Consider the following 13,113-nt stretch of genomic DNA (forward strand, 5'->3'; position numbering starts at 1 on the left):
TTTCTGAGAAAAATGCCGCTTTGCCACGCACTTATTAGCTACGCTAGTACACACGCACAACATACCGGTAAATGTGCATTTAATTTAGGTTTATGAGCTGCAAAGTAAATGTAGCCTTTGCCTTTTTCGCTTTAAGTTTTAAACATATATACTTTACTTTGATATTAAAAAGAGAACTACCGTGTCTGTTTGGCATGCCTAAACGTTTACTGTTTGCATCGTTTCTAATCTCTTTAAATGGGCAATAGCCAATCTTACTTATACCGTGTATATATATACATTGCCAAAATTGACTTTTTTCAGCACAGGTGTATAGTTTATCCTAATTGAAATGCATAAAGATTGATTATTGAAACAACAGTGCTGCGTAACTATTACACACGGCGCAACTGTTTGATGAGCTAAAGCGAATCAGCGTTCAAACTTTCCTGAAACGAAGGAAACTATACACCCACTCACCAGTCTACCCGTTTGACGAACTAGACACTGTTCTGTCAAAGAGACCTCGAGACCTCTTTGGTTCTGTGTAAAACATATTTCCGAACAGACGGGCTCTGAGAAGCTCGTCGCTGCCAAGTCGCTGCTAGCCCTAGCAGTCAGTAAATTTGTATTTACTGTCTATTACAGATTAGCTGCTTACTCCTATACACAATTAATAGTACTGTATATGCAAATTTATGGAATTACAAAATATTTTACATTTAGTCAACTTTTGCGAAAAATGGTTACACATTGACCCCGGAAAATAAACAAAAAAAAACAAATCGCTGTAATTTTTATTTCCCGCCATTTTGTCCATTGTACAAATTTGTAACGTGGTCAGTATTGTGTGTGTGGACTTTTATAATCTTTAAAAGGAATAAATGGCATCGGCGGTCTGTTGGGAGGAAAAGCGCCAAAAGTTTGAAGATGTAGAAAAAGAAATGGACACACTGAAGCAGAAGACAGAAGAACTTTTAAGTAAGTGCTAGTATATGTTAAATATGATAGTGGGCAAACGATATATTTGTGTATTAAAAAATATTAATGAATAAATTTTCGTTTAATCTTATACTGTAAATGTAATCGAAGAGAAAAATGTAAGTTAATAAATTATGATTCCGAGATAGAAACTGATAATTTTACTTTAATCTATTTATACAGTCCAAGCTCATTTCAAATTGGTTGATTTTATCACATTGTTCAAGCCTGAAATTTTGGAAGCTTCTGATGTTGGATCGAAAATTGTCTGCAGTAGATGTAGCATGAAGAAAGACGGAGTATGGAATGAAACCAAGGTTGTACTACCTCATAACTTGCATGTAAACACACAAATCCCATGAACTTGATTATATTAAAAAGCACCTCAACACACTTTATTATTCGAGTAGGATATGCATTGTATGTTGATGTTCAAAATATAAACTGATACTACGAGGCATATTATAAATCTAACGAAGCTCTTCCTCAAAATTTATTAGTGCTGATATACTTCTTATCAAATAATATGTTGGTACAAAAAATAAATTTGGTAGAAGAGCTTAATTAGATTTTGTTGTGACCTTGCCTGGTAGGGTTGTTTATAAAAATTTATCAATAACAAGTCAACATTTAACAAGTAAAAAAACATTTTGTTTTTTGCTTTTCGGCAGTCTTAAGCTATTGGTCTTTTTCACAATTCTACGTTTTGGAATGGAAAAAAGGACATTCATCACTCATCAGTGCATTACAGTAAAATACCTGTAAATTGCAAAATTCAATTTAGAGCAATGATAAAATCAATTGCAAGCCTAACAGAATGAAATGCCAGTGATTTTGAAATAGTATTAACATTAAACTGAACAAAAGCAAACACATAACAAAAAGTAGAAAAACAATGTTCACATCAGGTAAACAAAAGTTAATATTAAACAAAAAACTTTCAGCAAAAAAGTTTAATTACCAGTGTAAGCAAAAGTGTCAAGTGAGCATTTATACAATTATTTTGGTGCAAAAACAACTAAATTCAGAAACAAGATAGTGTGAAACATTGTTAGCTTGAAGTGGAGTCAGAACTTCTGGATGACGTCGTTCGATGCCGGGACCTTGATTGTTGTAAGTCCAAAACTTCTGTGAATACTTCATGTTCATTCACTTCGTTGGCTGAAGGTCGGTCACTTGCTTTGTGACTCAGCATTTGATGAGTCAGCTTGGACTGAAACGTAAATTATGGATGTTTAAGAATGATGCAGCCATGGCATATGTATTTCACTGTGACGTAATATGATAAGACCTGCCAAAGACTAAACTTTATTTGCCTCAAAAAATATTCAAAACGAAAAGTTTCACGGTAGCTAGTTGGGAATTAATCTGTTATTGTTTGTCTTGTAATGAAAAAACAGCTTGTTTGTTGTCATAACGTGCTGTATCAAGATGTCATAAGAAGTAACCCACAACTGTTAACAAAAGACACTTACCTCTTTCGGGTAGTTGTTTAAAAATTGAATGGGAAACTTGAGTTTTCTTGCATCAGAAAGATGAAGAATTCTTTCCATTTGTGTTCCAAACGAGTGAATGAGCTCAAAAAATATCAAACCAAGTGCAAATATATCGATCTTTTCACTGTATGTGCTGCTGGACATCTGGAATAAATATGTTTAATATAAATGGAACAAAGATACATTGATTTCAGTGGAACTTATCTGTTCCGTTACAAATGGTATGAATACTACCTGTGATAAGCCAGTTGGAATATTACCCCTGTTCTGAATGGGTTAAATCAGGGCCATTGGCGGCCTATATAATTAATTATTAATATCATTTCTACATTCGTATTCTAAAGTTTACAAGAAAGATTTTAGATCATAAACCGGTTGTTTTACTTTTGAAGATATCAATAGCTGTCTTGTATGAAAAAATGTAACCATTGATGATCTAACAACAAGATTTTCATTGCAACAAAATTGATACCTACTTGCTCAGGAGCCATGTACATTCTCGTGCCAACTCTTTGTGTATGTTTGTCATCTGCTTTACCAAGTATCGCCTCTGGTAGTTCTCCCACGTTAAAAAACGGATCTCCCTCTCCAGCGTGTGTTACCAACCCAAAGTCACCAACTTTTATTGTCCCATCAAGTGAGAAGAGAACATTGGATGGTTTTAGATCACGGTGAATCAACCCAGAGTCGTGTACATAGGCAACTGCACTGACAACCTGAAGACCAACAAGGTATAATTTATTTTAGTTTTGAAATGTTTTTGAAACTGCATATGGAACACATAGAGCTTGATGGTGTTACTGTGATTATTGTGTGCTTGTGTATCCTCAGACACTTGATATCTCTAACACTGTGGTCACTAATGGACTAATAAAACAAAAAAATCACCCATACAGTTTCTGACATCAGTACTTTTTAACTTATAAGTGGACAAGGTTTGTTTGCATAAAATTATGAGTTGACCCACTATGCGAAGATAAATAAAAGAGATTCATTCATACCTGTTGAAAGATATTCAAGCAGTAGTGGAAATCCCTTTTCTCCACATTAGCAGCAAGCCATTCTCTCAAGCTTTCTTTCTTACAAAGTTGCATTTGAATGTAAAGATATATTGTGTTGTCTTGTGGGTGGGTGTCTTCATCATTATGCTGACCAAGTCTTCCCTGGTGTCCTGTGCTCGCATCTTGCATACAAACCACTGCCTTTAATTCGGAAGTGCTGGTGTCTGTTGCTGCAGTAACAAAATACAAATCACGAAGTTTACATCAAAGTTTAAAAGTTCCACTTTTTTGTAAGAAGAAAGATCTCAATGCTTTGATAAGTAAGAAGGGGTATAGATTAAATTTAAAAACTAAAAAAAACAGTGCAAAATTGCCAATTGCATAATAAAATACCTAGAACAAGCACTTTGTGCATGCCAGATAAAACCTTAATCAAAAATTTTAAAAAGAAAACAACATTTGTGAAAAAATTTGGTCTATTATTTTTGCCAAATTAAATGATATACCACACAGTACCTTTTGCTGATGGGCGTCTTCTTACAGCAGCGTTGGAAAACAAACTTTCATAGCTTGGTGGTTTATTATCATTGACCTGCAATTGTGTTTTATCGATTATTCCTTTTGTTTAAGCATATTGAGTTTGCATAATTGCTACATACATACATTATTCAAATGGAATGTAATAACTGTCACTTCCCCGCCATGCATGGAGAAATTTATTCGTTACCTTATTATTCGTTCTGAAATTCTCTGCATTTGAAACTTGATCATCAAACACAACACTCAGCGAATCTTGCATCATGTATCTTCCAAATGGAACAGAAGCTCTGGGTGAACTATTATTGTTCCGATTTCGTACGATACTTCCAGAGACTGAGGGGAGGGAGCTGTCACTTTGGAAAAACTTTCCCCCTATGTTGGATCTCATTTCAACGGGTTCATCACCCCATGTTTCATCCTTGTTACCCCAACTATCGTTATGTTGATCATCAAACAATCCACTGTCACTTGTCTTCTCTGTTGTCTTATCAACAACAAATCCTTGAGTTGTACCACACCTGTGAAGAAGTTTTATTTATTCTGGGAAGCAAAAACACAAACACAACTTCGTAAACAGTTCTCAAACTATTTAGGGTTTAAGCTAATGTGGTTTAGCATTAACAATTTTTAAGCTTATAACCTACTATGCAACTTGTGAATGTTTTATGCCACACTGCAATTCAAAGAGCCCTGCCTTACGATTCAAAGTTTGACACAAGCATAAAACACATTAAAACTGCCAAGCTATATGGTTTTGTTGTTTCACTTAAACAATTAAAAATCTTTTTGGTACAAATTACTTTTCCAAACATTTTAATCATTCACATGATAAAAACATCACCCATAGAGATTCCAACATACCCAAATATGACGTCATCATCATCATGTTGTATGTGGTTACTTGATGATAATTCTGTGCTTTGTTGACCAGTCCCACTTGAAGTAGAATGTTTATTCCTCTTGCTGATTGGTTTTTCACTTGTGTTGGGAAACGCAGTGCTGCTCCAAGCACTAGAAATATTATTAACCTTTATAACCATTATTTTGTTTTAAACCACAAAGGCCAGGATACACTATCTGATTCAAGCTACCACACCACTTACTTCATTAATATCAAGAAACTGCTACTAAGCTTTTTGACCATGCATTCCTTGTAAACACTGAGTACCTATTATACTAAATAGAGTTTTAACTCCGTGTATCAAAAACCATTTAAAAAAAAAACAAGTGTTCTTGCTGAAACACGCAGAAATTCATACACTTTATATACATAGATGATATCATTCAACATATCACCTTATATACTTCATACCTCATATCTTTAAGGTGAGCATCTCTCTTTTGTTGCCACCCTGCTGGAGGTTCTTCATTCCACGAGTTGAAATATCTCACTATGGCAGGATGGTCCAACTTTGCAAGCGCTCGCACTTCTCGCAAGACTTTATCCCGAGAACTTACACTGCAGAAAGTAATTGTTGCTACATGGGTAAACAAACAACACTGACCTATACCCAGGCCCTACACTGTGCCACGCCATAAGTCCTTATACAACAGTTGCCAATTGCATTTGTCGATAGTGTGTGGCTGTGTGCTTCTACATACTATCAATTGCAGTGATTATTTTGTTAAACTTAATATTGTTGATGGTATTGGTGAATGATTATTAAAAACAATATATCAAAGTCTCCACTTTGCAAAATTTATATGACCACAATGTGTATAACTCGGCAGATAATACTGCTGTGAATTCAGGAAATCTTGTTTTACAAGTCAAAATCAAGCCTGGTATGTTAAATATTACTTGTTAGGAAGAAGAATTCGTTTCACAGCATATGTGCAATCATCCATTTTATTTCTTGCCTTGAATACGATTCCAAATCCTCCCTGCAACGAAGTATTGAAAATTTAAATATAATACTAATGCCATTAAGAACCAAAGCAGTAAACACAAGATAAATATTGAGTAATTGGCCAACTCTGGCTTACAGCTACATCCCAAGACCCAAGTCTTCTGGCATGCCTCATAGTAGAACCTCACCAATATAAAAGTATTCTTTACCCCAGATAAGGATGAAATAACAAAATCTCCTTACCTTTCCAAGGCATTCCAAAGGTTCAAAATCAGTCAAGAATCTTGATTCGTATTCTCTCTCCACCTCACAAACAGGAGGGGGATGTTCTGGTGGTGATTCATATAAACTTGTCGTTGTTTCATTTGTAGATCGAGACTGTGGGTTTTGTGAACAGGATAGGTTTAATACAAAGATATATGATATGATTTTTATCTCAAAATTTACATACAAACGTTTGGTGTTGTTAGGATAAATATTCAAAGTGTGATTTAATATTTTAAGTTTTTGTAATTAGTATATGTTTTCAAGACTAAAAATAACAATAGTTTGTATTTAATATCCTCTCAGAAAGTCTATAGTTTTGATGTTAATATTGGTCTTTTTGAGTTATTTGAATCAATCTGTTCCTGGTATTCATATTTTATGGGATTGATTTAAACTTGTTTCACCCTATCTCAGGTGTATTGATTATATCACGCTCCATGGTCACTTTTCCATTGATCAAATGATCTTGAGTATTGCTTTTCTAATTGGATTGAATAATACCAGCGCGATAAAACACATTGTTGTGGCTTCCTTTGACATTGCAACAACAAATTATTACTTTTACATGCAGCGTGGTCCTCAACTTATGGATAAGCATATTTACATATGGCATTTCAGTATTTCACGTATTTGAATGTTGTAAATTCTTAAAACACATATGACTGTGTTTAGCTTTTAACTTTTTTAAACTAGCCACCCAAAGACAATATTACAATTTCTTCTGTAGACCTGTAAGTTCTTTAGTGTTAGACCAATGTCATATTTCTTACCTTGAAGGCTTGCATGCACTTGTTGATAAGACATTGCACAAAAATTGAAACCGACACAGTTAATATAAGAAGTTCCTTCCACCAGTGCATGAATGAAGAATATACGATATCTATGTTGTATTTGCTGAAAGAAAAAAAAAAACAGTTTAAAATGCTTAAACAAGAAATCATTTTTTACAAAATAACAATACGCTTTTATTTCATTTGCTGAGAAAAAAAACGTTTAAACATTGGGCCAAATGTGGTTTAAATCCCAGGTCCTCTACACAGACACACTTGTCCACATAGAACAGAAATCAGGCAAGAGCTGCAGATGTAAAGACAGTTATAAGCAACTTACTCATATGAATCATTCTCTAATGAGTCAACAGTATTCCTTCCCATCCTCTTCGAGCTTTGTATTCTCGATAAATAACTCGAGTCATCTTGTAAATAATATCCTCCATCTGGTTAAAAAATGTTGGGTTTAGTTTTAACGAATTTGTTTTCTTAATAGTTGACCACGGTTATAGAGTCAAACTTTTCATTGTTGTAATTTTAATACTGTTATTGATAAACTAACCAATTTGTTGTTTTGCATATTGGATTCCTGAATGGTTATACAGTTAAAACCATTGTATTAATCCTTTTTTAGAGAATATTTCATACACCACAACTAACCATTAGGAAACTGCTCATTGTAGAGCGTCAACCCATGAACACAGTTTGCTTTTTGCGGAGGTTTTCCTTTTACCACTAACTCTGTTGTTGGGTCATCCTTGTTGGTTTCTATGGCAACTGGTGTCATATCACCGTGGCAACGACGGTAGGCGAACTTGGGTGACATTTGTCTGAAAGGCAAGGATGATATGTAAGGCCATGTTCATTTGGTATCTTTTTTTTCTACAACAAAAAAAATAATCAGTTCCATGCAGTAGAACCCTTAGAAGTTGGGGTAAACGGACCAAGTTTAGCCTAAGGCCAGGCCCACAGCTTGCCTTGCCCGTATAAAACAGAAACAATACATTAACTTTTATTTGTATTTTTCCCAAAGGACCCTAGAAAATCAGGACTTTATGTTATATGTTCACTGGAAGAGGTACTTGTAATAAGTTTTGCAAGTTTTTACAACCCTATAATGCATGGCCATCAAAACACAACTAAAGGTTATTTCATGTTTAACCCATCTACTTATTACTTACCTTGCATTTGTACTGCCGTATCTATTACTTGCAGTGATGATAGCAATAGATTTCTGTACAGCAGGTGAGGCTTGGATGTAAACATGGTTGTCATATGATCCTGTAGGAATAAACATTATTGTTTCTTTATGCCAATTACAAAATCCATTATACCAAAAAAGCTAAATGGGATTTTTAAAAGGCTACTTCTACAAGCAGTCGTTCTCACTTCAGACATTTAACTGAAATTGACTTATTTTGAGAGACCACTGGAAAAATTTAAGGAATATTTCACCTTGGGAAACAGTAATTCGTACAAACAAGTATCGGGAAACAAAAATGTACAGCAGTCAGCACTCACTCACTCACCCATATAAATTGTGTTAATCTGAGGTGCCTTCTTTGCCACCGCTGTGCTTTCATCCAATGCAGGGACCATACTTGGATCAAATAAATCAAGTTTTCTCAGTTCTCCATCCACTAATAACCATGCTGCACTTACAGGAGAACCAAGCTGTATTTAACATATTAAATCAGTGATTCTTAAAGTTTAATCAAATCTAAAGTTTGCCAAATCTATATTTAGGGTTTGTCAAGGTTACCCACTGTTTCTCAGGAGTAACCATTGTGTAATGACAATTCTGCTGCTAGAATCAATCATGCCACAACTTTTATTTGTCTTTTAAAATATGATGATCAAAAAAATGCACAATTCAAAAACCATTGTATGAATATACAGGGCATAATCATACAGTTTGTGGCAAAGCAATATACATTCACCCAATATTGTATGTGTAGCCACACTTGTACATTGTAAACTACTAACTTTATGCTTCCATTTCACTACATGCTCATTTTTTCTCGTCACAAGACAGACCATTCCATCTGGTACGACAACTTTAATACAATGAGCATCCGTCATTGAGAATTCATCACTCTCAGTGTGGGTTTGTTTGGTGTCCTGTTTCTGTTTCAAAATACTACATTTATTGGCCCATTCTAAATGAGCCAAGCACTGTAGGGCAGTATCCAACATGCAAAGGGCGTGGGATGTAGGCCATAGTTGAACCTTTGACCCAGAGAACAGAGCATGGATAATATGTTTTGAAACATTTTTGATCGAATCCCTTAAATTAAATACGAAAAAATCATAATATATAAGCCTTTAAAAACTATACTTCATTCCATCAACATTAATATGATCTTCACAACAGAAAAGAAATAAATATTGATTTTAAGTCAGATTGGTATATTGACAGTATGATCACCCAGGTTACAACTATGTGTGTTGTATTCCATTAACAGTAATATAATCTTAACACACGAAAACAAACAAATACTTAAATACAAATAAATATTCATTGCATTTTATCTTCTTGTAGTGAACAAAACTTAACACCTTTGTCTTATAGTGACACAGGTAACAACAATACTTAAAAGGCAAAAACAACCAAACAGCCTCTGCCCACTAACACCACACACAAAACTTACCTGGTATGATTGTTCATTTGAATGTTCAGATGATTCCTCTAACAGATGTAGATTTGCTCCTTGAGAAAAATCCAGGTTGATTTCACCAACACTGAAGTTCCAACTAATTAAATTAACAGAATTACATTTGCAATGAACTAAATTAAAGTCGTAACTAATTAAAACAAAGTTAAACAGAAGTATATAAAACAATCAAAGTTTTGTATAAAAATACAAACATACAAACAATATCTAAAAGTTTTCAATAAATTAAATTACTTTAGCAGCTTTTTGATTTCCATACTAAAACCACCTTTTTATAAAGAAACACGGTTTGCATCAATTTACTTATAAGAACAGTTTAATTTTAGGTTTAAACTCCCAAATATAAAGGCCAAAAGTGTTCAAATGATAAACAAACTATCTATTTTATTTAATAATATTTTTTTTTACTTTATTGACAACCTTACTTTTCGTGTCCATTTCTGTTGATGATTGAACGAACAACTTGTTGTTGTCGTTTCACTATCAACAAATCTGAAGCATCGTGGACATTTTGTTGTTTGTCGCATCCATTGGCAGTGCAGGTGTATAACACTCTGTTGAAATAACATTTAAACTAATACATGTCCAAATTTAAAACATATCTGTATTGCACAGGCACTGTTTTCATATTAGTCTTACACAAGCCTAATTTTTCCTGTTAAAAAAAAACAACCTAAATCCCACATCAGCACTAAATGACAAATGTTTTTTTTTATTAAGAAATTATATTAATGTTTTACATGTTTTCAGATGTTTCGGATACAATAATAATAAAGTTAAGAATTAGCAACACAATCTCAGTCATTAGGAACACACTAGAGGTAAAAGCACTTGAAGATAAGTGTCAAATAAAGACCTTTACCAGACCTTTAGAAAGAGGAACAACTAAACACAATGCAAACAGTGTGACCTGCTTTACCCGTACTGTCACCTAATTTACCCGTATAATACAACAGTGCTATGTTATGCGCACGCCACATTAATCATTGAATTTATTTTTTAATGTTTGACCCTTAGTGTAACTACATTTATTAGTTTCACCCCATATTTTTTAAAAATTAAAAATTAAAATTAAAAAACAAAAAACCTCAACAAACAATTTTTACATGTATATCCCTACCTCCCCCACATTAATGATTGAATTTATGTTCCCAACTAGTAAGTGTAATTGCATTTACCAATTTCACTCCAGCTTTTGTTAAAAAAATATTATATGTTATAAGTGTTATAAAAAAAAACACAAAAAATGGATTCAAAAAACATAAAACTTTTCTACATTTATATTTACCTTCCACTAAAGGCATCAATGCCACTCGTGCTTGTCTCTTTCCCACCAACAAGCACTGTCTCGTCAGCCAACCGAAAGGATGAGCTTAATAATTGATCAGCATCAAATGGGACAGCCTGAATAAAGGTAATTGCTTCAGTTTTAATGATAAATGCTGTTGGTGAATTTGGAAAGCATTGGTGGATATTTAGAGGACGTTCTTCTACAAAATGAGTTAACTTGGAGGAAAAAAAATCTTTTAAAACACACAAGTAGTTTCATATATAAATTATTTCACCCAACTCCAATAAAATGAATTTGTCCATTGACAGCAAACAAACTTGTTTAAAAGGTTTGTACAGTCATTGTCTTTTAATTACTGAGAAGTAAGTAGCCTTACAGCTTACATTGTTTTGATGCAGCACATAAAAACTTTACACTTAAAAGGTCATAAACGTCATGATTATAAAACTGATTAACAAGACCTGGTATCTCAAATAATAAGATCCTCACCACAAAGCCAAAATTTTACATTTATTGATATTTAGTTTCTAACCTCGACAGATTCTCCATCAAAGCGAAATAATCCCCCGTGTAATGAAGGAATCAATCGCACATATTTTCCATCCTGTTGTGATGTATGCAAATGTTAGACTATGAAAGGGTGGCGATTGGTATCCCCATATTTAAAAACCAACTTTTTGTAAACAATTCAATGTTAGCAAAATAAATAGGAATTTATATTTTTGCCTATTGGTAAGGAGGTGGTAACTCTGTCAGCTTTGAATGTATACTAAACTTCAACCTTAACTTTGTATGGTGGCAAATGAAAACAAATTTAAATAAAAATGGAACAGAACAATTGTGAAAAGTCATGATTACAAACAGCTGTGGCATGTTGAAATACATAGTAAATATTTTTCACAAAAGTGAAATTGTTTATTATAAAACTTGGTTTGCTTTGTCTTCAATAACAAAATTGGGATTAAAGAAACTCTCTTACTTCTTTATAAACAAGTTTTGCAAGAGATGATGAAACCAAAGGTCCATGACCCAAATCCACAACCCACTTCAATTTTCCACCATCAGCAATGTTCAATGCTGAGATTTTACCATCGAGTGTAGTTGCAATGAGCAATGGGCTAAAATGGGACAAGAAAGAAAATTTGTTGAAAAGACTGGTTTGTATGTATTGTTTTTTTTTTCACAAATAATAACTGTTACTTGTCTCTTTAATTGTGGTAGACAATTGTTATAACACGACTGTTCTGTTTTATACACCCAGTGCCCTTGGGGTAGCAGTGACTAGCCTTGAACCCGTAACCTCTAGGTTGGAGGGAAGTGTGCTAACCACTTTGCCACGACGCCAGAGTGTAAGCAACTTTAGGTGTGATTACTGATTATTATTTGGATGATAACAATTAGAACAACCCATTAAAACATATAGACAGTTGGCATGTATATTTAATTGCAACTTAATGTTATAACCCAGTTAATAACAGAACATTTTATTTTTTAATACACAAAACCTACTCAGAATAACTTGAGAGGGTGACAGCTTTAGGTTTTTCTTTTGATTGATTTTCTGTGTTTGGTGAACCAGCTGTTACAATAGAAAATAAACCAACAGAAGTCAAAAACTTAGCAATGCCAGTAACACCACCAAACATTTCTTTACATTGTTGTGTTTCTTACAAAGAACATTCTCTGCAAATTAATGGGTGGAAAGACCTGGATTATTACCATTTATTAATAAAAAAAAAGAAGTACAAAAGAACAAAAGAACAAAGGTAATAATATGTTATATGCAACGGTAAAATGTTTAATTTAATGCAAAATGATTGCAAAAATGGTTTTCTTCATGATTTAAAAATGCAAATCCAAATATGCAGTATGATTATTGATCACTTATAAACTAGAACACTATATATATTTTGCGAATTACATAAAGCTACAATGATTCACGTTTATTTCTTCCTGATATTTAGTCTTGCATCATGCCTAAGTACTCTAAAACACTAAGTAGTTCTTCTTTTCTTATGGAAAATTCTAACTGTTTACAAGTGACGTCATATCACATGACGCTCGAACCACTTGCGTGACGTGTCCAATCTGGAAGGGAATTATTGAGATGGGTATTTCCCGTATTTCCCAAGTTCACAAAAAAATTTTATTGCATGCACTCTTTTTGGGTTGGATTTTTAACTTTCCTTATACATGCAGTGTATTGTTGCATGTTGTTACAATAAAATAACGATTACTTCCTTTGTGAACACAGCATGATAAT

The 13,113-nt window shown here is 33.6% G+C and overlaps 1 protein-coding gene, 1 long non-coding RNA gene and 1 other non-coding gene across 4 annotated transcripts; 2 read left to right on the forward strand and 1 right to left on the reverse strand.

The window, feature by feature from the left end:
- The first annotated feature begins 707 nt into the window (after positions 1–707).
- On the forward strand, positions 708–1,739 carry LOC113475754. The gene is made up of 3 exons (XR_003397523.1): positions 708–960; positions 1,144–1,277; positions 1,632–1,739. It is a non-coding gene; the product is annotated as an uncharacterized LOC113475754 (long non-coding RNA).
- On the reverse strand, positions 1,317–12,836 carry LOC494391 (eukaryotic translation initiation factor 2-alpha kinase 3). Of its 2 annotated transcripts, none has more exons than XR_003397399.1 (22): positions 12,360–12,836; positions 11,830–11,968; positions 11,383–11,454; positions 10,848–10,963; positions 9,985–10,113; positions 9,536–9,638; positions 8,871–9,011; positions 8,414–8,558; positions 8,066–8,165; positions 7,545–7,714; positions 7,225–7,330; positions 6,885–7,008; positions 6,091–6,225; positions 5,799–5,881; positions 5,310–5,456; positions 4,859–5,008; positions 4,185–4,515; positions 3,974–4,049; positions 3,458–3,687; positions 2,929–3,172; positions 2,436–2,600; positions 1,317–2,173 (listed from the first exon to the last, which is right to left on the reverse strand). XR_003397399.1 is itself a non-coding variant. In XM_002128452.4 (22 exons), the coding sequence occupies exons 1-22, from the start codon at positions 12,494–12,496 to the stop codon at positions 2,012–2,014; spliced, it is 3,201 nt and encodes a 1,066-aa protein (XP_002128488.1). In that variant the 5' UTR covers positions 12,497–12,834; the 3' UTR covers positions 1,317–2,011. The 2 variants fall into 2 exon arrangements, 1 of the variants encoding a protein (XP_002128488.1); XM_002128452.4 differs by having other exon boundaries at positions 2,933–3,172; positions 12,360–12,834.
- On the forward strand, positions 1,437–1,522 carry mir4216 (microRNA 4216). Its single transcript, NR_034612.1, has one exon. It is a non-coding gene; the product is annotated as a microRNA 4216 (primary transcript).
- Positions 12,837–13,113: the final 277 nt, after the last annotated feature.

Source organism: Ciona intestinalis, chromosome 2, assembly GCF_000224145.3.
Source record: "Ciona intestinalis chromosome 2, KH, whole genome shotgun sequence".
NCBI classification, from domain to species: Eukaryota; Metazoa; Chordata; class Ascidiacea; order Phlebobranchia; family Cionidae; genus Ciona; species Ciona intestinalis.